At 45.2% G+C, this 24699-nt stretch overlaps 1 protein-coding gene across 3 annotated transcripts in view; it reads right to left on the bottom strand.

Moving 5' to 3' along the window:
* LOC140730966 (discoidin domain-containing receptor 2-like) overlaps positions 1 to 24699 on the bottom strand; it is a 101984-nt gene that overhangs the window by 12993 nt on the left and 64292 nt on the right. For all 3 annotated transcript variants that reach the window (XM_073052086.1, XM_073052087.1, XM_073052088.1), the window contains 9 exons: positions 23541 to 23688; positions 21378 to 21483; positions 19416 to 19602; positions 14781 to 15036; positions 12666 to 12881; positions 11947 to 12104; positions 7489 to 7687; positions 1368 to 1612; positions 463 to 584 (listed from right to left, as the gene is read on the bottom strand). In XM_073052086.1, the coding sequence (XP_072908187.1) occupies positions 463 to 584; positions 1368 to 1612; positions 7489 to 7687; positions 11947 to 12104; positions 12666 to 12881; positions 14781 to 15036; positions 19416 to 19602; positions 21378 to 21483; positions 23541 to 23688 (1637 nt within the window). The remainder of the gene's footprint in view (positions 1 to 462; positions 585 to 1367; positions 1613 to 7488; positions 7688 to 11946; positions 12105 to 12665; positions 12882 to 14780; positions 15037 to 19415; positions 19603 to 21377; positions 21484 to 23540; positions 23689 to 24699) is intronic.

The following is a 24699-nucleotide window of genomic DNA, read 5'->3' as shown; positions in this document are numbered from 1 at the left end:
AAATGAAATGACAGAGGGGAAGAAGCTTTTCCTAAAACATTGGGTGTGAGCCTTTAGGCTCCTGTACTTTCTACATGGCGGTAGTAATGAGAAGAGGGCATGTCCTTATGGTCAGGGTCCTTAATAGTGGATGCTGCCATCTTGAGGCACCACCTTCTGAAGATGTCCTCAATGACGGGAGGGTTTTGCCCCTGATGGGGCTGCCAGAGTCTTCACCCTCTGCAGCTTCTTTTGACCCTGTGCTTTGGAGCCTCCGCACCACATAGTGAGGCAACGACATGACATTTGCCTTGTTGCTCACAAAGCTGGTTGACAGGAGGGCAGAAGTGATCCAAGAGGCCAAGGAGGTTCACTCCATCTCGGAGTAATCTGTGGCTCTGAGATGCTACTGCTACCTCAGGCCCAGAATGCTCTGCTCTCAGGGTCAATCTCTAGGACACACAACCCAGCAATGTAGGGTACCTGGCATGTATAGTGGCGTCCGATCTCAGCATCTTCACAGCGACCAGGCCTGAAATGTGTCCACTGTTGAAAAGATCAGGCTGCTGGGATTCATTTGTATTCACAGCTTCACACAAGTGGACCTGGAGAGAAAAATCCAGAAGGTGTCATGCCCAGTCTGAGATAAACACCCTACCCTCCATTTGTTCTCACTGATGGCCCACACCTACGCTCGCTCCAACGGCCTGCACCGTCACCCTCACCGACAGCCTGCACCGTCATTCTGACTGATGGCCCACATGGCGCCATGGTAACGTAGCAGTTGACGTGATGTTATTACAGCTCGGAGTGTCAGAGTTCAGAATTCAAATCTAACTCCATTTATAAGAGGTTTGTGAGTGTATGTGTTTCCTCTGGGCACTCTGGTTTCTTCCCACTGAGCAAAGATTAGTAGGTTAATTGGTCATTGTAAATTGTTTTGTGAATAGGCTAGTGTAAACAGGTGGGTTGCTGGACAGGGTGCAGCTCGTTGAGCTAGAAGGGCCTGTTTCACATTGTACCACTAAACTAAATAAAAACATTGTCTCTCACTGACTCCTCATTATCCACTGACACTCACTCCTACCAAAAGCCCACATCTTTACTCTCAGCCACATCCCACACCCTCGCTCCCACTGAGCCTTGCCCTGACCCTGCTGTCCGTATAGACATCCTCACCTCTTCCAGTAACCACCTCACCCTCTCACTCATATCCACATTTCTCTGGGAAGCACTCCCACCACTCTCTCATATCGCTTACCGAGCCCAAACTCCCTACCCTCTCACTTCCTGCCCCAAAGAGGAGGCGGGTATTTGTCTGTCTACTCAGGAGCACGAGTGTTGAGCAAGCACCAACCACACCCTCCTGTAGGAATGTACAAACTCACCTCGCCAAACTGTCCCTCGCCCAGCTTCTCCCTGAAATGCAGCTGGTGTCGAGAGATCTCCCCCAAGCTGATCTCCTTCTTGAGGAGAGAGTCCATGGTCAGCGCTGGGACTGCATAGGTGTTGTTACCCGTCATGCCCTGCAGGTTGACTATGTCCGCCTCTGCGTAGTGAGAAACCATATTCTGGAAGCCCTGGTGTCGAGCGCCCTTGGTCAGGTCAGGCTCTGCATAGTCCCCACTGCAGACTGCACGAAGAGCAGAAGGAAGAGCCCAGCTGTTATTGAGAGGAGATCCGATCGTTCTTGCCTACTCAATTCCGCCCCTCCAGTTAACTGCATCCAGCTTTACCTCCCCCGCAACCCTCTGTTCTTAACGTGAGAGTTCGTGTGACACAACTGTGGGCTATGGTGACAGGTCACAGGACAATGTCAATAGCAAGAGATAGGACAGGACATGTTGGAGTTGTGATGGACAACTGGATCATTGCTGTTACCCGTTTACGCTGTTGTTGGAGACACTGTAACTACTCACTCATAGAACATCACACCAGGAATCCCAGAAAGTGAAAACAAACTTCACAACTGAATTACTTTATGAGAGTCAGGGATCCTATTACATGAAGATGTAGCAACTCTTTCAAAACCTCCACGTCTCCTTCAACAATAATACAATTTTACTGCAGAAAACTTTGGCTTTTGGATCTCAGGTGTGTTTGTTAAGCAAATGTTCTAGTCAGTGTAACGCAAAACTTGTTTCTCCTCACTCTTAGGTCTGGTGATGTCAGGAAAGTTTCCTTATTGTATCCCAAGCCTTTGTATAGACCAGTTCTCATCCTGCGTTACCCCCCCCCCCCCCCCCCCGAAGATGGTCTCTAACATGCTGACATTGTCAGGAAACTTATCCACTCTCTGACCGTGATGGCAGGAAACCTACCCACACCCCGACTGTAATGGCAGGAAACCTACCCACTCCCTCAGCATGTTCCACCTTGTTGAGAGAGACCAGAGTCAGTGTAGGGAATGCACGTGTATTATTCCTAACTCAATGACACCAGGTTTCAATATAAAATCCTTTGCATCATCTCCCATCGGATGACTGCCTTTGTTCTGCTGAAGAAGTGTCTGTACCCGTGTTGATTCTCAGAAAGTCCAAGCGCAACAAACTCCCCCCCGATTTCTCGCAGTATCAAAACCACCACTCAGAAGTCACCTCCTCTAACATCATCTTCCCCAGGATTTCAAAATCTCCGGACAACTCAGTTTGCTGGAGGAACCCAGAGGGTTGAGCAGCATCTGTGGCAGGAAGGGAACCGTCAACATTTCGTGTTGTCTATTCCTTTCGTCCCACAAATGGTGCTCGACTTTGCTGAGTTCCTCCAGCAGACTGTCACTACAGATCAGATTCCACCATCTCCAGTCCCTGTGTCTCCTCAGAAAAAACTCTTCTCTCTTGAATTCTAACTATCTCCTACCCCTCCTTTGGAAGTTCTGTGGAATCAGGGATGACCGATTTCTACTCTGGGTTTTGGTGGGCTCTGAGGTGACTGATGGGGCCAATGCAGGAACCACAGATTCTACTGGAGTCATAGCAGGCGATAGCTGAGGAGGTAGGGGGCTGGGCGCACTTGCGTTGCACATGCATGGTGCCCGCATGCTCCCAACACGGAGCTTCAAGGTTCACAGCACCATCCATTTTGAGCAAGCATGGGTCAGAGGTTCCCAGAAGTCACTGCATTGCAGTTGTACAAGTTAATGGTGAGGCTGAATTTGGAGATGACGTAGGAGGGAGGGCATTAGATTGTTGGATCATTGGGCTCTCTTCCGTGGAAGGTGGGACCTGTATAGAAGGGATGGTTTGCACCTGAACTAGAGAGACGCTATTATCCTAATGGGAAGCTTTGTTAATGCTGCACGGTGGGGTTTAAACTAGAGTTGCAGGAAGATGGGAACCAGAGTGCCAGAACAGTTAGTGGGGAGGTTGTGGAGGCAGATGTTGGTGAGACCTCAGACAAAGTCAGGAATCAAAAGGTTGAGCATCGTACGACTAGTGTCCGGAGTTGTATACATTTCAATGCCAGAAGTATCGTAGGCAAAGCGGATAATAGTGCTGAAGATGAGGTTTACAAACAGAAGCAAAGTGTAGCAAGGAGAGGTTGTCCATAGGGCAAAATTGCAGTCAACAGGATGAGATGCAATGTAAAAGGCGGGCAAAATCAAAAAGGTGAATACAGGACTGAAGGTGTATCTGAATATGTGCAGTATACTGTATAAGGTCGATGAAAGCACCACCATACTTTCCCTTTTCTATTTTCTAATTATGATTTATAATTTAAATTTTTATTATATTTACTTCGATTTGTACTTCAGGGAGCGCGAAGCGCAGAAACAAATATCACTGTGATGATTGTACGCTCTAGTATCAATTGTTTGGTGACAATAAAGTATTTGTATTTGTATTTGAACTTGCAGCACATTTGCAGATTGGCAGGTATGATGTTGTGGGCATCATTGAATCATGGCTGAAAGATTACAGCTGGGAGCTTAATATCCAAGGATACACATTGTATCGAAAGGACAGGCAAGAAGGTGGGGGGGGGGCAGCGTTGCTCTGTTGGTAAAAATGAGATCAAATCATTAGAAAGAGGTGACATAGGGTCAGAAGGTGTTAAGTCATAGTGGATGGAGCTAAGGAACTGCAAGGGTAAAAAGACCCTGACAGGAGATGTATACAGTTGGAAGGATGTGGCCTACAATTTACAATAGGAGGTACAAAATGCATGCCAAAAGGCCAATGTTATAATCGTCCTGAGGGACTTCAATATGCAGGTAGATTGGGAAAATCAGGTTGTTGATGGATTCCAAGAGGGGGATTTTATAGAACGCCTACGAGATGGCTTTTTGGAGCAGCTCGTGGTTGAGCCAACTAGAGGATCAGCTATTCTGGGTTGGGTGCTGTGCAATGAACCAGAATTGATTAGAGAACTTAAAGAACCCTTTGGGGAAAGTGATCATAATATGATCAAATTCACCCTGAAATTTGAGGAGAAGCTAAAGTCAGATGTATCAGTACTACAATGGAGTAAAGGGAATTACAGAGCCACGAGAGAGGAGTTGGCCAGAATTTATGGATGACAGCAGAGCAGCAATGGCTGGAATTTCAGGAAGTAATTTGGAAGGCACAGGATACATACATCCCAAAGTGGAAGACGTATTCTAAAGGAAAGATGACAGAACCGTGGCTAACAAGAGAAGTCAAAGCCAACATAAAAGCCAAAGAGAGGGCAGATAATAGAGTGAGAATTAGTTGCAAGTTAGAGGATTGGGAAGCTTTTAAAAACCAACAGAAGATAACTAAAAAAGTCATTAAGGTAAAGATGGAATACGAAAGTAAGCTAGCCAACAATATTAAAGAGGATAACAAAAGTTTTCAGATACATTCAGTGTAAAAGAGAGCCAAGAGTGGATATCGGACTGCTGGAAAACGATACTGGAGAGGGGAAAGCAAAATGGCGGACAAACTGAATAAGTATTTTGTGTCAGTCTTCATTGTTGAAGACATTAGCAGTATGGTGGAAGTTCCAGGTGTCAAGGGGCATGAAGCGAGTAAAGTTACCACAACCAGAGAGAAGGTTCTTGGGAAACTGAAAGGTCTGAAGGCAGATAAATCACCTGGACCAAATGGTGTACACTACAGAGTTCTGAAAGAGGTGGCTGAAGAGATTGTGGAGGCATTAGTAATGATCTTTCAAGAATCACTAGATTCTGGAATGGTTCCGGAAGACTGGAAAATTGCAAATATCACACAACTCTCCAAGAAGGAAGAGAGGCAGAAGAAAGGAAACTATAGGCCAATTAGTCTGACCTCAGTGGTTGGGAAGATGTTGGGAGTCCATTATTAAGGACAAGGTCTCAGGGTACTTGGAAGCACATGATAAAATCGAGCATGTTTTTCTGAGCACTGCCAGAGATGGAGGACCTACACAGCTGCCCTAAACGCCAGCAGCGTAACAAGCTAAAAGTCTCTATCTATATATTACTGTTTCTTACAGTATAGTCATTTGCTATTGCCTGCAGCGTACTGCTGCCACACAGAACAAATTTCATGATTAACGCTGGCGGTAATAAACACAATTCTAATTCTGATTTGAAGATTAGCTTCACACTTGCAAGGAGTTGAAACGTAACATTGTATTGAGAAAGTTTGGGAAGTGTTGAGGCAATAACACAGCCTCGTGTGACAACGGTTATCACTGAGACTGACTATTACGTAGATCCACCAGTGAGGACCATGCTTTGCGTACCCCTGAGGTATAAAATCTAGATCATGTTCTGTGAGCAGCCGATTTATGGAAGGATATTCCACTCTCCCCCAATTGGTGGAGTCAAAGTCTTTAGGGAAATGGAAGGTAGCATGTATAGTGGCTGTCATTAACCATATAACAATCACAGCACGGAAACAGGCCATTCCGGCCCTCCTAGTCCGTGCCGAACTCTTAATCTCACCTAGTCCCCCCTACCCGCACTCAGCCCATAACCCTCCACTCCTTTCCTGTCCATATACCTATCCAATTTTACCTTAAATGACACAACTGAACTGGCCTCTACTACTTCTACAGGAAGCTCATTCCACACAGCTATCACTCTCTGAGTAAAGAAATACCCCCTCGTGTTTCCCTTAAACTTTTGCTCCCTAACTCTCAAATCATGTCCTCTCATTTGAATCTCCCCTACTCTCAATGGAAACAGCCTATTCACGTCAACTCTATCTATCCCTCTCAACATTTTAAATACCTCGATCAAATCCCCCCTCAACCTTCTACGCTCCAATGAATAGAGACCTAACTTGTTCAACCTTTCTCTGTAACTTAAGTGCTGAAACCCAGGTAACATCCTAGTAAATCGTCTCTGCACTCTCTCTAATTTATTGATATTACCTCCTGCATTTGTCTTGGATTTGCTGCCTAGTAATTGCCATATCCATTGTACATCTGGATGGGAAGTTTCTGTGCTGTGGTTCAGAAAATAACTCTTCAGCTGCTGAGTGAAGTCAGTTGCAGAGGGCACCAGTGATAGCTTTCCTTATGGGACACCTCTGGAAGAACTCTATTATACAGTTGGACCTATCTCCTTTCTCAATAATAGTCATGAATATGTCACCTCTGAGGTTTCTCGGTATTTGCCTTTCGTGAGATGGACGGCGAGATTGTGAACCCGTGACTGATGGTTTTTATCACCGAGTATTGGGGTTTCTGCAAGATCTCCTCCCAGTCCCGAAGCCTTGCTAGTTTTGAATTATGGCTTTCTAAACCTCTTGTCAGCCAGAAGTGGGAGTGAGGCTAGGCTGAGCTGAGATGGGGCTTTGGGCCCCATGGCTGGAGATAACTTTGCAGATTGGACATTGGCCAGTCCAGCACTTGTCATGGCAGCCAGATCATGATGCAATCGAACAGGGTTGGGAATACTGCCATGGCGTCTTGAGCTTGACACCTTGACAGGTCTACTATCACGATGAGGTCACGGTTCATGCATTTTGTCAACAGGACACTTGACCTTACAACCCATCTCGTTATGATCTTGCACCTTATTGTCTACCTTGCACTGCACTTTCCCTGTAGCTGTTACACTTTATTCTGCAATGTTATCGTTTTACTTTGTACTACCTCAATGCACTGAGAATAATTTGATCTGTGGGAACAGTATGCAATGGAAATTTATTATTGTCATGTCTTGAGATACAGTGAAAATCCTTCACTGTATCTCAAGACATGTGACAATAATAAACCAATTCCAATTTTAATTTCAACAGACCCCTTTGGACTTGGTCTTCTCAACTCTTTCCTAGCCAATTATTTCGTGCCAGACGATTGGGTTCCATCTTGGCACTGGAGCAAGGGGCAGGTATGAGGGCAGAGTGTCAGCAGTGTGAGTGGGGGTGTGCAGAATTGAGAACATGGACCACATATACAATTGGAAGCTGGAACAGCAACGGGGGCCAGTGGGGGAGGGAGGTAGGGCATCAGATGTCCCATCTTTACAGGTGGGCCAGGTGCAGTCAGAGTTGGGGAGGGGACCAGGGGACAGGAACTCAGCAAGGGCATGGAGATTCATAACGTGCCACTAACCCGAGTCCTCTGCACTCTGAGGGAGCTCTGGAAGCCTGTGCAGCAGCCTGGCTGGTTCCTGGTACTGCAGATCCAATGGAAACACACGCTCGTATGTGGGGTTGGTCTGGATTATCTGAGTCTGGTTGTTTATGACAATGGCGTCATCACACTGGGACAGGCGCACGGTGACATCTTCCTCCAGGATTTTCCGTGGAGCCTTGAGAAACAAGCAGAGTTTCAAGCATGCATTAGAATAAACCTCTGGAGCAAATAATAGAGTACAGTCTACAATAGTTACACCCTCAACAGGCAATGCAGTAAGGAAACTACAGGATGATAAATCCCAATGATTATTAAAGGTTTAAAATAGATGACTGTGGAGATTGTTACAACCTGCTTATCAATTTCCAAAATTACTGAGATTCTAGAATTGTTACTGAAGGCAAGGGTAGAAAATGTGATAGCACCCTATACGTCTACCTGCACTGCACTTTATCTGTAACTGAATTTGTTTTTCTTTCTACAATCTCAATATAATTATGAATGGCATGATCTGTCTGGATGGCAGATTATTGGTATTGGTTTATTATTGTTACATGTGGGAAAACTTAATTTTGCAAGTCAGTCATGAAAACATAAGTAGTGTAAGGAAAAAGCATAACAGTATCGTGGTATATGTGGAAGTAATAAAGCAATTACCAATACCAATAGGACCAATGACCAATTACCAATACCAACAGGACCAATGACCAATTACCAATACCAACAGGACCAATTACCATTACCAACAGGACAGGAGGCAGAGAAAATCTCTCAGATCTATGAGCTGAACACCAATGTTTGGGAAAATGTTGCAATCTAAATGGAGAAAGCACCTTGAAGAGAATACTATGTCTGAGCTGAATCCCCATTGTTTCTTGAAAGAAAAATCTTGATGGGACTTCTCTGCTGAAGTTTGCTGAGGATGTGATTAGTAGAATAGATAAGGGGAAACAGTGGATGTGATGCATTTCAATGCTTGGAAGGTTTTCAATAAGGTTCCACACAGGAGGTTTATCAAAAAGATTACAAGATGGAATGACATAGAGTAATAGACCAAGATAACCCACACTATTTATTGGCCAGAAACCAGATAATGAATGTAAACAGATCTTTCTCTGATTGGCAGGGTTACAGCAGGGATTGGTAATTGAACCCCGGTCATTCTAACTGAACAGATGAGTTTTCCAATGAAGTTAAAACTAGATGGGATTGTGAGTGGGAAGGAAGACATAATGAGGCTTCAAAGAGACATGAAGAAATTGAGTGAATGGGTGGGAATGCGGCTGATGACGTGGTGGAGAAAAATGTAGTGTTAAACGTTGATGCCCAAAATTGAAAGAAGTCAAAATGGTTAGAAGTTGGGCTAAAATGTCTGTTTTTGTGTTGAATAACTCTAAGGGTTTTAAACAAGGGAATATCTTTGACAGAGTGAGACCAAAAGAGATATTGTAGTATTAGAAGCAGATTATGCCTCTTTGCCTGTGTAATGTGTTGGTAATAGTAAGACACAGCAGGTTAGGTAACATGAACTAAACAGGATCAGGCAAGCAAAACTGAACAGATGACAGGTAGGAATGACTAGTTCTAGGAGAGACAAAAGGAAAAGGTGGGTTACCCAAGATTGGAGAATTTGACGAGTGCAGAAGGCTGCAACATGGAAGATGAGGTATTGTTCCTCAGGCTCACACTGGCCTTGTTGTAAAAGTGCAGGAGGCCACACACAGTAAGGTCAAAGCAGTAGTGTAAGGCAACCAGAAGCTCAGGGTCACTCCTGTAGACATAGCATAGGTATTCTGCAAAGTGATCACTAAAGCTACATTTGATTTCTCCAGTGAAGAGGACATCACATTGTGAACATTGCATGCAGTACACTAGACTGTGATACTGCAGTACACACAGTGGGGTTACATTTACCACCTTCCGATCCGTATGCGATGCCCCAGTGTCCAAAGATGATGACCACCAACGCACCCACTATTTCCAGGGCTATTTGCTTTAGTAGCCTGGCTCACATTTATTAGGCGCTGGGGATTTCTCAGCCTTTCAATCACCCAGCACTAATTTTTTGCTTTTATTGAATTTCTTCACCTCCTCGTTCTCTCTGGATCCATTGTTCCCCGGCATGTCTGGGTGTCACAACCATGGACTCTGCTGCAGAGGCTACACAACCCCGCAAGTGGGCTGTGCAGCAGATTCGACAATTGCGCTCCTGAATATGCGCCTTCCAACTTACTACGATTTCATTATAATGGTATTTAACTCCTTTCTTTCTGTTCAAGTCTTGTGGAGACTTGACCAAAAGCACAGTAACATTTATGCTTCCTGTTTACCTTTGTCCTTGTCCGGGAAAGAAGACTACTCTTTACTGATGCTGTAAAGAAGCAGTATTCATTTACTATTTATTTATTGCTTCCAACTGCCGAGTTGGCATTTTACTTTCAGTTTAACACCTCAGTTTTACTTTTAGTTAACGGCCCTATCGGCCTAGCATTTACGGTTTTCCTTATAAATTCCGCAACAGTTCTCATTAAAGTTAGCAAATTGTCAATCTGCTCCAGTGTCTCTCTCTCTCCGCATTTGGGCCACATCTGAACGCAGTGACACTGGGAGGTTATTTATGTCTTCCATTGTGAGACAGAACCAGATAATCCATTTAAATGGGCTGCCATTTCTTTGTAACCAATTACAATTTCTCTTGTTTCCAACTGTAGGGGACCTACATTTTCTTTCATCACCTTTCTCCCCTTGGCATATTTACAGTCCATGGCTACATTCTCCAAACTTTACTCTCACACTCCATCTTCCTCCAATGTTGGCCCTCCTTTGTTGAATTCTAACCTGCACTCAACTCTCAGGGCTGCTGCTGTTTCCAGTAGGATTGAATCAGTTTCCACCCCTAATTTCCATCATAGACTACAGCTAAGACCTCTTTTACAAATAAGACATAATGCATGTTCTTTAAGTATTATCCATTGCTTATCCTCTGACAACCCATCCAGTGAAATCCCTCAATCTCTCAGACCCATTTCAGTTCTGTAGCTGCCTTTATTCTGATTCAGGACCTTTGTTCCTGGTCAATCTATTGCACTTTCTATCAAGTAATGGTTACGCTTCCCTCAGTGACCCTATACAACGAGGTTGTTAATGACTCTTTTTCCATTGCACGATGCCCAGGATCAAGCTGGGAGTGAGATTAGTTTAAGAGGGTGTTTGACAGATACCATGGACACAGTGGGTCGATGGGCCTCTTTCTGTGCTGCTAGACTCTCTGACCATGGCAGCAGTGTGAACTGTGAGGTGTATGAAGAAGATATGAATAGGCCAGTCAAATGGGTGGACAGGTAAGCCAGTGTAATGATGTGTTGCCTCTCCTGCTTTCTGCTAATGAGCTGATTGGCAAGATCAGGAGAGGCAACAAAAATAAAGGGTTCAATTCTAAAATGCCTGAAAGAGAGATTTCGGGTATATGCTGATAGCTCATTGAAAGCACCAAGGCAGGATGAGTAAGTGGTTAGTAAATGCATATTGCATCCTGGCCTTAATAAGTAGAGCCCCAGAGAAACAAAGTCCCAATGAAGCTTTAAGTATTGCTGGTTCAGCTACAGATGGAGTACCGAGTCCACGCTTTGGTGAGGGTGCAGAAAACGATTACCTCAATTATTCCATGGATGAGGGGCTTTAGTTATGTGGACCACTGCTGTTGAGGTAGTTTTCCATGGAGCAGAGAAGGCTGAGAGGAGATCTAATAATTTAAAATCACAGAATGTTAAAACAGAAGAATAGAGAGGGAATAAGATAATGCAGTGGGTGGTCAAGGGCTGGAATAGTGGCCAAATCAAATGTTCAAGCAGATTCAGTTAGTGTGTTCAAAAGGGAGCTAGATTGTTCATCCCTTGACCCGCAGAGCTCATAGGCTGAACAGTATCCCTCCGTGACATAACCATTTATCTGCAGAGCACAAGCTATAACAGCCCACTCTGAGACTATAGGGTGCTGCCTCAGCAGGGTTTGGTATTATAAAGAATCACCTTCAAATGATTAAATGATAATACCATCACTAGTCTATTGCACATGAGCGGTGATGGGCACAGAACAGTAAAGACCCTCCACGGCCACTGGGTGACAGGATTGCAGTATCACTCAGCGAGGTGGCAAGTACATAACTGATTGAAACATACCGACTGAAGCGAGAGTAGGTGGGAAAGTAAAGGTTGGGGGGGGGGGAGGCCAAGTGAAAGGGCAAATAAAATGAAGAATTGGGAAGGCAAATATGAGAGTGTAAAGTGGGGGGGGCATTCAGAGGAGGTGCAGGATGGCAAGCGGAGGGGGTTGAGGGTCAGTGGGAGGAGGAGAAGGGGGGGTGTGCAGGCAGAGTGCGGCTGGGGAGGTGAGAAGAAGGCACAGTGAGACAGTGGAGGAAGGGGAGGAACGCACTTTCTCCAGGATCCGCTTCCAGTGTTGTCTCCACAGAATGATAATGATGATGAGGAGGAGGAGGAGAATGATGGCCACCAAGCAACCAATCAAAATGGAGGTCTTGCTGTCCTCGGTGTGGTTCATGGGCTTGATGACAGTGGGAGAAGGCGGACTGTCTGCAGAGGGAAAAAATATATCTGAGTGAACAGTGCAGGTCACGGCACCACATACCACCTCCAGGACTGTCTACAAGAACAGGCCGCTCCCCACCACACAAACATAACTGCAGGTAGTGCGCAGAAGGAGAGGTACAGAGCGCAGCCGGCTGGGAGACTGCAGACAGTAAGTGAAGCAGGGACAGAGGAAATGCAGGGAGAGTGAGAAGGCAGAGTCAGAGCAGAATCAGGTTTATTATCACTGACATGTTGTGAACTTTGTTCTTTTGCGGTTGCAGGACAGTGCAATAAATAAAAATTACTATATGTTACAATAATAATATACAAAGTACAAACAAGCAGTACAAAAAGAGAGCAAAAGAATGTTCGTGTTCGTGGGTCCGTGCTTCATTCAGAAATGATGTTGGAGGGGAAGAAGTTGTTCCTAAAATGTTGAGTGTGCATCTTCAGGCTCCTGTACCTCCTCGTGGTGTGGGGGATCTGTCAATGAGTAAGGTGAGTAGAGACAGTGGAGAGACAGGCTCAAGTGAAGAAGTACTACAAACATTGAGAAGTCTTTACCAAGATTCAGGGTGATCAGCCCACTGGGAGTGCTGGTCAGAGCAGGACCCAGAGATCCTTTCACAGTCTGTGTTGGGAGAGAGGTGGCTTTCAGCTCTATCCTCTGGCCTTGACCTACATCCAGCCTGGGACTACCGGAACCTGCTGAAATTTGGGAACAGTCTTCCCTCATGGGAGGCTGAGAGTTGTCCACCAGAGGATTCGATTCTCCAACATCTGTCAAACAGAGATGGAAAAAAAATTGAAACTCCGTCAACAGTTTCCAACAAAATAAGCATATGGCTAGGAGAGAGGGAGATGGAAACCTTCATGGCCTAGGAACAGAGAGAAGGGAAAAGAGAGTAACACACAGGAAAGGGTCAATGCTGAGATCCATTGCTCTTTCTGTCACAGTGTGATCATTTCTGCAGTGAGTATCTTCTTTAGTCTTTCCCATTCCCTCCTACTCTGGAACCCCTTATTCCCAGGAACAACTCTGGTGAGTTTACGTTACACACTTCGAGGTGCTGAGTTGGATAGGTCCTCCACTCTAATTCGTCTATGCCGACTGTGATGCCTTTCAACACTAATCTCATCCTCTCTTCTCCCCTCGCCCATCAAACAGAAGATACAAAAGCCTTAAAGTACATATCACCAGGCTTAAGGACAGCTTCTGTCTGGCTGTTGCAAGGTTATTGAATGGATCCCTATGATGATGAGATGGCCTCTTGACCTCACACCTCACTGCCCACCTACATTCAACTTCCTCTGTAGCTGAGACAGTTTATTCTACATTCTGTTACTGTTTTACTTTGCTTTACCTCAATGCACCGTTGTAATGACCTGATCTGGATGAAAAGTATGCAAGACCAGCTTTATACTGCATCTCAGATAAATGTGACAATAATAAACCAATTCCAACTTGCCAGCATAATGTCTGCACCTCTCTGCTCCTTTCCTATCCAATTACGTGCCCTTCTAAACAGAGTAATCATACCTGCCTCTACTATCTCCTCTTGTTCCATATACTCATCGCACTCAATGTCAAACACCTTGGATTTCCATCAAATCTCTCCCCTCTTATCTCTGAGCCCTCTGGTCCTAGACTCTACCACCCCAGGGAAAAGACCCTATATATTTTTTTCTTAATTTTATAAACTTCTGCCAGGTCTCCATTCTTACATTCCAGTGGAATCATCCTGAAGTCCCTCTGTGCATCAGCACTCCCAGGGTTTCTGTTCCTGTTAGCATTTGATGCCACAAAATGCACTATCTCACAGAAGAGGGAAGCATAATCTACCCTGTGTTGCCCTGCTCTGCCCTCCCACCCCTCTCACCATACAGTTTGTACTTTCCTCAGACTAAAATAGAAAACATTGGAAAAAGTCAGCAAGTTGGGCAGAACCTAGGGGAAGAGAAACAGTATTGTTTTAGATTAACAGTATAAAATTAAGTAATATACAGAGAGGGGACACAAGAAACTGCCGATGCTGGAATCTGGAGCAACAAACAATTTGCTGGGGGACCCAAAGTTTTGACAATTCCCTTCTTCCCACAGGTACTGCTCAAACCACCAGCAGGTTGTTATTAACAACATACAATTGTACGTTACCCAGACTTTACAATATTAGGAAGCTATTACACAAAGGAGACACACGAGATTCTGCAGATGCTGATAATCCTGAGTAGCACACACACAAAATGCTGGAAGAACACAGCAGATCAAGCAGCATCTATGGAGGAAATTAAACAGTTGACATTTCAGTCCTGATAAAGTCCCAGCCCAAAACTTTTTTTCCCTTCCACAGACATTGCCAGACCTGCTGAGTTCCTCCAGCATTTTATGTGTGTTGCAGAGAAAAGACTTAAACTTCCCCTTAAGAGCTTCTTTACCCGAGCAGAAAATTCAATTGTTCTGCCCATTGCTCTTCCCCACCATCTCTGCTACCTCTGTTTTCTCTCTTTCTCAGTTCTGATGAAGCGTTTCCAGACTGAAACCAGCCATTTCTCTTCCCAAGGTGCAGGCTGATACACTGCGGTTTTCCAACATCCCATGCCAGTCAATGCCATTAGCCTGGACATAACATCAACTCCCACCCTTCCATCATTCCTGAGCACGAGCTGGGATATTCCCACCTGCAATGGATGACTGGAAGGAAATCTCACTGAAGAGCATCCAGCGATCGGCGAAGTGGAAGCGGCAGCGAATGGCCTTGGCTAGGCGCCGGCCCAGGGGCACAATAACAAACCGAGCACTCGGGTTCTTGTCGTCCATCACCGTGGTGACACCCACAGAGTCATGCTCCCAGTTCGCTACCAACCGTTGCTTGAAGAAGCACTCCACCCGCTGGAAAATCTTCACCGACTTGGTGTACAGGTTGTTACAGTGCACCTGGAGAACAGGGAAAAGCTCATCAGAGGGAGCAGGAAGGAGAGGTTACGTGGGGGAGAATGCGAGGGGATGTGGGAGCAGTGAAGAGCAAGAGAGGAAGGAGTGCAGATTTGGAAGAAACGCAGGGAGGGTGTGAGCTCAGGGGAAAGGAAAGGGAGGGAGAAGGAGGGAGGTAATGGGAAAGAATGTGACAGTGGGCAGGGGAAGTTGGGAAGTAAGAGAGAGGGGGAAGAGAACCGAAGGCCGATGGACTATAAGATGTGGCACAAGAGAGGGGAATGGGAAAGGGATAATGGAAAACTGGAGGGAAGGGAATAAAGGGGGAAGGTAGAAAGGAAGGGGTGAAGAGAAAGAGAGAGATATGAGGGGCATGCAGAGGGAAGGCACAAAGATGGGAGAGAGGATAGGAAGGAAGGGGTATGAGGGATGGAACAGGAAGGGAGGGGTGCGTGGATTTGGCATGTCAGCAAACATTTTGTCAACATTTCTATAGATGCAGAGTGGAGAGGACCTAACTGGATGCATCACGTACTGATATGGAAACACCAATGCCCAGGAATGGAAAAGGCTACAGAAAGAGGCGGACACAAAACAGTCCATCACAGATAAAACCCTCTCTACCATTGAGCGCATTTACATGGAGTGCTATCACAAGAACCTAGCAACCAAAATCAAAGACCCCACCTTCTAGGCGATGCCCTCTTCTCGCTACTATCATGAAGCATGAGGTACAGAGGCCCTAGGTCCTACAGCACCAGGTTCAGGAAGTTATTACTAGGTTATACAGCACCCATCAGGCTCCTGAGCTGGTGTCGATAACTTCATTCACTACAATTCTGAATTGATTCTACAACCTACAAACTATTTCCAAGGACTCTTTACAACTCATGTTCTCAATTTGCAGTTTGTCTTCTTTTGCACATTGGTTGTTTGTCAGTCTTTGTAGCTTTTTTGGTAAATTCTATTGTATTTCTTTTTTTCCTTTAAATGCCTGCAAGAAAATGAATTTCTAAGTAGTATTTGGTAACATTCATGTACTTTGATAATACATTTACTTCTAACTTTTTATTTATGTGGCAGGATGGCTGCGGTCCAAGGAGACGGGAAGGGAGAGTCATGGGAAGCAAGGGGTGAGGCAGGAGAGGAATGAAAACCCAGCAGGGGCCACAAAGGAGGGTATGGAATGGGAGGGACAAGAGGATTGAGTGGAGGCTGAAGACCCAAATTCAATGTTTTAGAATCAGCTTCATCTTCTCTGCCATCAGATTTCTGAACAGTCCATGAATGCATGAACCCTATCTCATTATTCACCATTTGTACTATTTATTCTACAAACCCCATTTCCAGAAAAGTTGGGATATTTTCCAAAATGCAATAAAAACAAAAATCTGTGATATGTTAATTCACGTGAACCTTTACTTAACTGACAAAAGTACAAAGAAAAGATTTTCAATAGTTTTACTGACCAACTTAATTGTATTTTGTAAATATACACAAATTTAGAATTTGATGGCTGCAATACACTCAACAAAAGTTGGGACAGAGGCATATTTACCATTGTGTTACATCACCTTTCCTTTTAATAACAGTTTTTAATCGTTTTGGAACTGAGGATACTAATTGTAGTAGATTTGCAATTGGAAATTTTGTCCATTCTTGCTTGATATAAGACTTCAGCTGCTCAACAGTCCGTGGTCTCCGTTGTCTGATTCTCCTCTTCATGATGCGCCATACATTTTCAATAGGAGATAGATCTGGACTGGCAGCAGGCCAGTCAAGCACACACACTCTGTGTCTACAAAGCCACGCTGTTGTAGCCTGTGCAGAATGTGGTCTGGCATTGTCCTGCTGAAATAAGCATGGACGTCCCGAGAAGAGACGTTACCTTGATGGCAACATATGTCTCTCTAAAATCCTAATATATGCCTCAGAGTCAATGGTACCTTCACATACATGCAACTCACCCATGCCGTGGGCACTGATGCACCCCCATACCATCACAGATCCTGGCTTTTGCACCTTTCGCTGATAACAATCAGGATGGTCGTTTTCATCTTTGGCACGGAGAACTCGACGCCCGTTTTTTCTGAAAACTAGCTGAAATGTGGACTCATCTGACCACAGCACATGGTTCCACAGTCTCTTGGACCATCTGAGATGAGCTCGGGCCCAGAGAACTCGCCGGCGTTTCTGCATAGAGTTGATGTATGGCTTCCTCCTTGCGTAATACAGTTTCAATTCGCATTTCTGGATGCAGCGACGGACTGTGTTAAGTGACAATGGTTTTCTGAAGTACTCCCGAGCCCAGGTGGCTATAATTGTCACAGAAGCATGACGGTTTCTTAGGCAGTGCCGCCTGAGAGCTTGAAGATCACGCACATTCAATAGTGGTTTCCCACCTTGCCCTTTACGCACTGAGATGTCTCTGAATCTTTTCACAATATTATGTACTGTAGATGTTGAAAGACCTAAATTCTCTGCAATCTTGCGTTGGGAAATGTTCCTTTTGAACTGACTAACAATTCTCTCACGAATTTTGGCACAAAGGGGTGAGCCACGACCCATCCTTGCTTGCAAAGACTGAGCCTTTGATGGATGCTACTTTTATACCCAGTCATGATACCTCACCTGCTACCAATTAGCCTGCTTAATGTGGAGTCTTCCAAACCGGTGTTACTTGAATATTCTGAGCACTTTTCAATTTTATCTTAACTCTGTCCCAACTTTTGTTGAGTGTGTTGCAGCCATCAAATTCTAAATTTGTGTATATTTACAAAATACAATTAAGTTGGTCAGTAAAACTATTGAAAATCTTTTCTTTGAACTTTTGTCAGTTAAATAAGGGTTCACGTGAATTAACATATCACAGAATTTTGTTTTTATTGCATTTTGGAAAATATCCCAACTTTTCTGGAAATGGGGTTGGTAGTAATTTATAAATCATTTTTATGTCTTGCACTGTGATGATGTTGCAAAATAACAAATTTCACATGTCAGTGATAATAAACCAGATCCTGATTCTCAGGGTAGGGAAGGGATGTGAGGGGAGGTGAAGCACAGCCCTTTACCCTGGTGGTACCATGGAGCCAGTTAGCTTCACTTCATGGGGCCATTCTGAGTCTACACTCCTAAACTGTTTCTTAACTCCACACCAAGTTAATTTTACTCCTGAATTTCTGAGGCAAGATCCTTATCTCAACTGCCTTTACTTTTTGGTTTTCCATATTGCCAATGTTTTCAAGAAGTATACTAGAAGATTTATAACTATGTCAGCGTAATGGTTCAGATTTAACCCATTTATTTCTATGTGCACCATTAGTTCAGATGCCCCGCTGGTGCTCGGGTGAACCAGAGCTGCCACCTGATGCACAGGAAAGTGTGTTTAGATGTGTTAAGATTGCTATATCCATTCCATTTTGTTTTATTTTCTCCTGGAACAAAGTATCCAAGTAGCATGCCCCTTCCCCGATGCACGGCAATCTCCCATTCTTGAACTCCAGCTCAGCAAGTCTGAGCTGAAGCTCTGTGGGCTGAAGATGTTTCCTATAGGTTTGGTCACCGTGAGTCACGGTGACACATGCCATAGCTGCACTCATTGCTGGTCTGGTACGCCCGTTCTTTATGCACTCATGTAATTTAACCACTTTATTTAATTCTGTCACCATTGCTTAAACCTCGTCACAATACAACAACATTTTCTCCCTGTAGTTCCCATAGTCAGGACGTGGTGCTACGTTCAGTTTGTACTTTGAGATGGGACCACAGAAGTACATTCCTAGTCTTTGGGTGTCTGATGACCTGTCTCACTTTAATTAACCAGCTCTTGTGGTTACCCAATTAACTGTGAGACCAAAGGCTATTTACTTATCAGTTTATCTAATTGGAGCTTCAGATCACAAGGAGACATGAACATGTCAATACACAGGTTATAATGATGCAAAATTTATCCATAGTTAGTCACGCTGTACCAGTCTGCACTTAACATGATAGGTGTGATTTCTTAGTAATGAAGAATTAGTAAAGTTTAACTCAGAGAACATATCCAACACCTTAATCCAGCTGTTGGGGCTTGGTTAGCCCCTGAAATAGGTCATAGGTAAAACCCAATGGGTAGGATAAAGTGCTTGGAGTTGTTATGGTGAATGATAATGGAGCATCTTGAAGAAACCAATAGTCCTCAGTGACAAGTGGATGGAGATAAACTGGTCAACGCATTGGTCTGAGGAAGAGACAACACGAGGGTCAATGGCTATCAGTGCTTGGCCACGTTTATGTGGCAGCCAAGTATTTGGATGGAGACCATGCTCTGAGTGGAGTGGGTGACAGGCCTGGAACAGAAGGGCAAACAACTGTTTGGGCACAACTCTTAGACGGCTGACCTTCATGGCTGAGAAGTTCCTTCGCCGGTCAAACTCAAACTCCAGCTCCACATATCGGCTGTGGAGGTTGTCCTTGCTCCATCCCACGTAGTCATATCCTGGCCACACTCGGTACTCGTGGCTCTGAGTGAAATCATCCAGCCCCAGCATTCCATCCGTCAGCTGACCCAGGCCGCTGTAGCTGAGCCTACGCAAAGAAACACCGTCAGTGAGGCTTCAACCTGGTTCTATTCCAGGTGGAAGCAAACCAACTCCCCAGCCACCCACCACTGAGACAGGCAGATTACAGCAGAAGCTGGTCTCTGACATTTGCCTCAGTTCCTTCAACATCAGCACCCACAATGGGACAGGTACAGGGCCTGCGGACCAGGGAGGCACTCAAGACACCCCTCACCTACCTACAGATCACTGCTGCATCAGTGGAATGGGAAGTTATAGAACAGAGAAGTGGAGGTAGTTGGCAGGCCGAAGGCCAGTGATGACTGCCAATACTACACAGAGTTAGGTCCCAGCAATGGAGTCAAGACACAGGCAGGGTGCATCCAAGAAATATTCCCCTTCTTATCCTCAGGCTTATCCTCCTGAAACCTACATCTCCAGCAAGATCCCAATGCCTGCTACTGCAACCACCACGATCCACACCTCAACCCAAACATTCTCCTCTGTCTCGCCCTCCTTCTCGTCTCCCTGCTTCACTCTCAGTTTCTGCTACCTTCAACCCTTCCCTCTCCTACAAATCCACCGACATCCCCATTTCCCATACTCGTCTTCATCATCCAACTGTAAATCATACCACCTCCTTAATCCCACCACTGTCCTCCACTCATATCTTCCTCCCACTACCCCAGAGCCCTACATGGCAGAAACAGGCCCTTCAGCCCATCCTGTCCGTGTTTACTATCAGTGATCCACATTAATCTCATTTACCAGCATTTGCTCCACTGCCTTTTTGTCTTGTTGATTTAAGTGCTTGACACTTTGTAAATGCTATGAAAATAACCTGCTGATGAGCCTTGGCCTGAAACATCGACTGTTTATATCCCTCCACAGATGCTGCCTGACTTTCTGAATCCCTCCAGCATTTGGTGCATTTGCTTCTATCTGTCTCCAGCACCATATCAGGCAGTGTGTTCCATGCTCCAATCACCCTTTGGTGGGGTAAAAATTCCTCTGCACATCCACTCTAAATGTTTTAACCCTGACATTAAACCTATGCCTTCTGGTTTTAGACATCTCTGTTCAGACCCACAATGTTCCACTACCCCTAACTACCTGCCCCTCTGTCTCCATACTTCATGTTTCTCTATGTCCTCATCCACAAACACTTGACAGAAATATAGAAAACCTACAGCACAATACTGGCCCTTCAGCCCACAAAGTTGTGCTGAACATGTCCCTACCTCAGAAATTTCTAGGCTTACCTACAGCCCTCTATTTTTCTAAGCTTCACGTACCTATCCAGGAGTCTCTTAAAAGATCCTATTGTATCCGCCTCCACCACTGTTGCCGGCAGCCCATTCCACTCACTCACCACTCTGAGTAAAAAAAACTTACCCCTGACATCTCCTCTGTACCTACTCCCCAGCACCTTAAACCTGTGTCCTCTTGTGGCAACCATTTCAGCCCTTGTGAAGACCTTATTTCTGACGGAAAAAACAAATTAAAGAGACGTCTGTCTACATCTGACACGTGTGCAGAATGGACACACTGTCCGTCCAAGACCTGCTGTATTGGAGGGGCAATGATCACACTGATCAGTGTGAGTGTGGGCATGGCCTTTCTAAATCGTCTAGCGTTCAACAAGGATAATCACAAGGAACAACTCAGGATGCAGTAAGCCTTTCAATATCTCTGCAGTGTGCAGAAGGACCAGCATTAATACTAATCATGCCTGTAAAAAGTCAGCAAGAACAGGTAAAAGCACTGTTTGCTTAATATTGTGACACAGAAACATGAGCTTACTTGGAGTCCTGGAAACCATCATACGTAGAGTCATTGAGATAGACGATGGCTGACCCTGGTTTTCCAATGGTTTGTCCCACAGGGCCACGATACGAATAGAGACCATCTAGGCACAGATATCAATGATCATGAGGTCCATAGAAACAGTTACATAAATCCTGGGCTTATGCTACCATATTTCTCGCACCGATGCAGGGACAAAGACTACTTGCTGTCCAGCCACCTTTTTCATTGAATTATCTCTTGTAGGCTATACCATCCAAGGTGGTAGTGAGCTGTGCCATCCTTGAGAAAATGGCAGTGAGCTGTCTTCCTGAACTGCTGCAGTACTTCGAATGAAGGTGCAGTGCTGATGGGGAGGGATTTGCAGAATTTACAGCGTTAATGAAAGACCAGTACTATATTTGAAAATGAGGACGGTGAATAACCTTGAGGGAAAGCTGCAGGTGGTGATATCCGAATCAGGTTTATTATCACTGACATACTGTACGTCGTGAAATTTGTAGTCATTCTCGGTGATAGAGACTGCAGGTTTGGGAGGTGCTGTCAGAGAGCCCAGTATATTTCGTAAACGCTGTTCATTGCAGAGAGGTGAATGAATGTTTAGAGAGGTTGACTGGGTGCCCGTCAAGCAGCTGCTCTGTCCTGGATGACATTGAACCTGTGGAGAGTTGGATGTATTGCACTTCACCGAGTGGCTGGAAGCTTGCGGCATCGTGCAAGGTGCTGACATTGTAGGCTGTGTTCTGTTCAATATATGTCCAGGTGGAAATTATTATATCATACTCCTGAGCTGTACTTAATCGATGACAGAAAGACTTTGGGGTTTGGGTAGGTGAGTTACTTGGCATAGGATATCCAGACTCCGACTTGCTGAAGCCACAGTTTTTATGATGGCCTTCCAATTGAGTTTGTGCTCAGTGATGTCAAACCCCCTGCCCCGTATTTTTGGGGCGTCAGAAATACAAATACAATTTAAGTCAAGATCTGGTGATGACACTCTCTTGTTGGAAATGGTCACTGCCTGGCACAATGTTACTTGCCCCTTATCAATTCATTCCTGAACGTCATTGAGGTCTTGCTATCTGCAGGGATCGTCAACGAACATGAAAACCAAAAAACCATAGAGTCAAAAATACCAGAAACCCTCAGCAGCATGGGAAATTGGATGCAAAATTGGCTTGGAAATGGGACACAGTGGATGATAGCGGTGGGATGTTTTGTGATTGGAAACATGACCAGAGATGTACTGTGGGAATCAGTGCTGAGACCCTTATAGTTATGAGGGAGGACTGGATAGTCTGGGTTTGTTTTCCTTAGAACAGAGGAGGCTGATAGAGATGTACAGAATGATGAGGGGTACAGATAAAGGGATCGTGAAATACTGTTTCCCATGGAAGAGGCATCCAAGATCATAAGGGATACATTTAAAGAGTTGTAGATGGGATCTGAGGAAGTCTGAAGTGGAGATGGAGGTAGAGACTCTCACAATATTACACGTATCTGCATCAGTACTTGAATTGTCAAAGCTCAGCAAGCAATGTACTGTTAAACAGGATGAGTGTACATGGGTACTTGATGGTAAAGACATGGGCTGAGAACCTAGTTCTGCACTCTATGACTCTACACTATCACTCCACTTCCAATCTCTCATCCATAGACATAACAACTCTCTCTCACAGTCACGGTCCCCAGTTAGTTATGACACTGTGACTAGCAATGACCAGAATGTGAAATTCCTTTGATGGGAAGTTTCACAACAAGGCATGGGAGGGAGTGCAAAGAACGAACAGATCTGCATTTGATCTTGCCCGGGGCTCCAGTGAGAATGACACATGCCAGCACAGTTGTGAAGCCCTGTGTGGCCAAATAGTCTCGTCACAATTACCTTCAAAAGGAGTGGGAAAATAACAGTGAATCCAACCAGTCTTCCTGGAGATGCAACAGGAGAGGGAAGAAGAGCAGGGAATGAGTTATAGGAATTGTGTGAAATACGAAGACGTGTAAATTCCATGTAAAACAAATAGCCGTGAACTGTTGCACGGAACCACACAGCCCTGGTAACAGGTTGAGAACTGGTGTTGGTGAAAAGCCCCCTCCTGTTCCCTAATCTTCCCAGTACAAAGCACACCAAGGGAACATCAGGCAAAACCCGGGACCTACCAGTCCAGGCACAGCCATAGAGCTCAACCCTCATGCACACGCTGGCAGGCTGATCAGTCACTGGGATCACCCGCACATATCGGGCTATGATGGGAGGCCGCAGGTCCTTGAGAACGATGTCATAAGTATTGACGTTTCCTGTGATGACCTGCAGGTGGAAAGAAGTTCCAGAGATTATATTGATCATCGACTGTGGACAAGGTAGGCGTCCACACTGAAAAGAGTCAAATGTGAGCTTTGTATGTACCAGAATCAGGTTTAATATCACTGACATATGTTGTGAAATTTGTTGTTTTGCTGCAACAGTACAGTGCAATACATTTTAATACAATGCAATATAAATATGCAAAAAGAGAGCAAATATAGTGAGGTAGTCAGGGTCAGGGCCAGACAATTGATTGGGAACATGAAAAGTGTCATGGTTGTAGGTAGGAAGGGACTGAACCAAAGAGGATAGAATGGAGCCGAGGTATGAGGACATGAGTTCAGTGGGCAGAACCATCAGGCAAAGACAATGGGCCTACCCAGACAGTCATGTTTGTGGATCTTGGGTAAGAGGTAGAAGTGAGCAGTGCGAGGAATGGATGGGAGTTGATGAGATCTGTGATCGTGTCGGGGACAGTTTTCTGATAGTCCTGAGTGTGATCCTCTTTGAGGTGCAGCTACGAGGAGGTGTCTGAGAACTGGCGCTTGGCTTCAGCAAGGTCGAGGTCAGTCTGCCACGCCACAACAGCATCCCCTTTGTCTGCGAGGTTGGGATTGGTGCAGAGAGAGTGGAGGAAAGTGAAGGGGTAAGGCTCGAGGAGGAGAGAGGAGTGCAGAAGCTGAGCTGGTTGGTGTCTCATTGGCAATCTGAGATGTGCAGACAGAGAACCAGAACGGGGTGTCCAAGAAGAGGAAGAGTTAGAGATGGGGGAAGGTGTCATAAGTACGGGGTGTGGAATCCTTGCCAGAGAAGTGGGTTCGGAGACGGAGGTGACGGAAGAAGAGCTTGGCATCATGGTGGGTGTGGAACTCACTGAAGTGTGGGTGAAGGGGGATGAAGGTAAGGTTCTCGTTGAGGACATAACGTTCTGCTTCAGGGAGGGGAAGCTTGAGGAAATGGTGAAGACATGGCAAAGAATAGAGGGGGAAGAAAGTTGGTGATGCCAGAGGGGAG

Source organism: Hemitrygon akajei, chromosome 7 (genome assembly GCF_048418815.1).
Source record: "Hemitrygon akajei chromosome 7, sHemAka1.3, whole genome shotgun sequence".
NCBI lineage: Eukaryota > Metazoa > Chordata > Chondrichthyes > Myliobatiformes > Dasyatidae > Hemitrygon > Hemitrygon akajei.
This window is presented reverse-complemented; position numbering and strand designations above follow the sequence as displayed.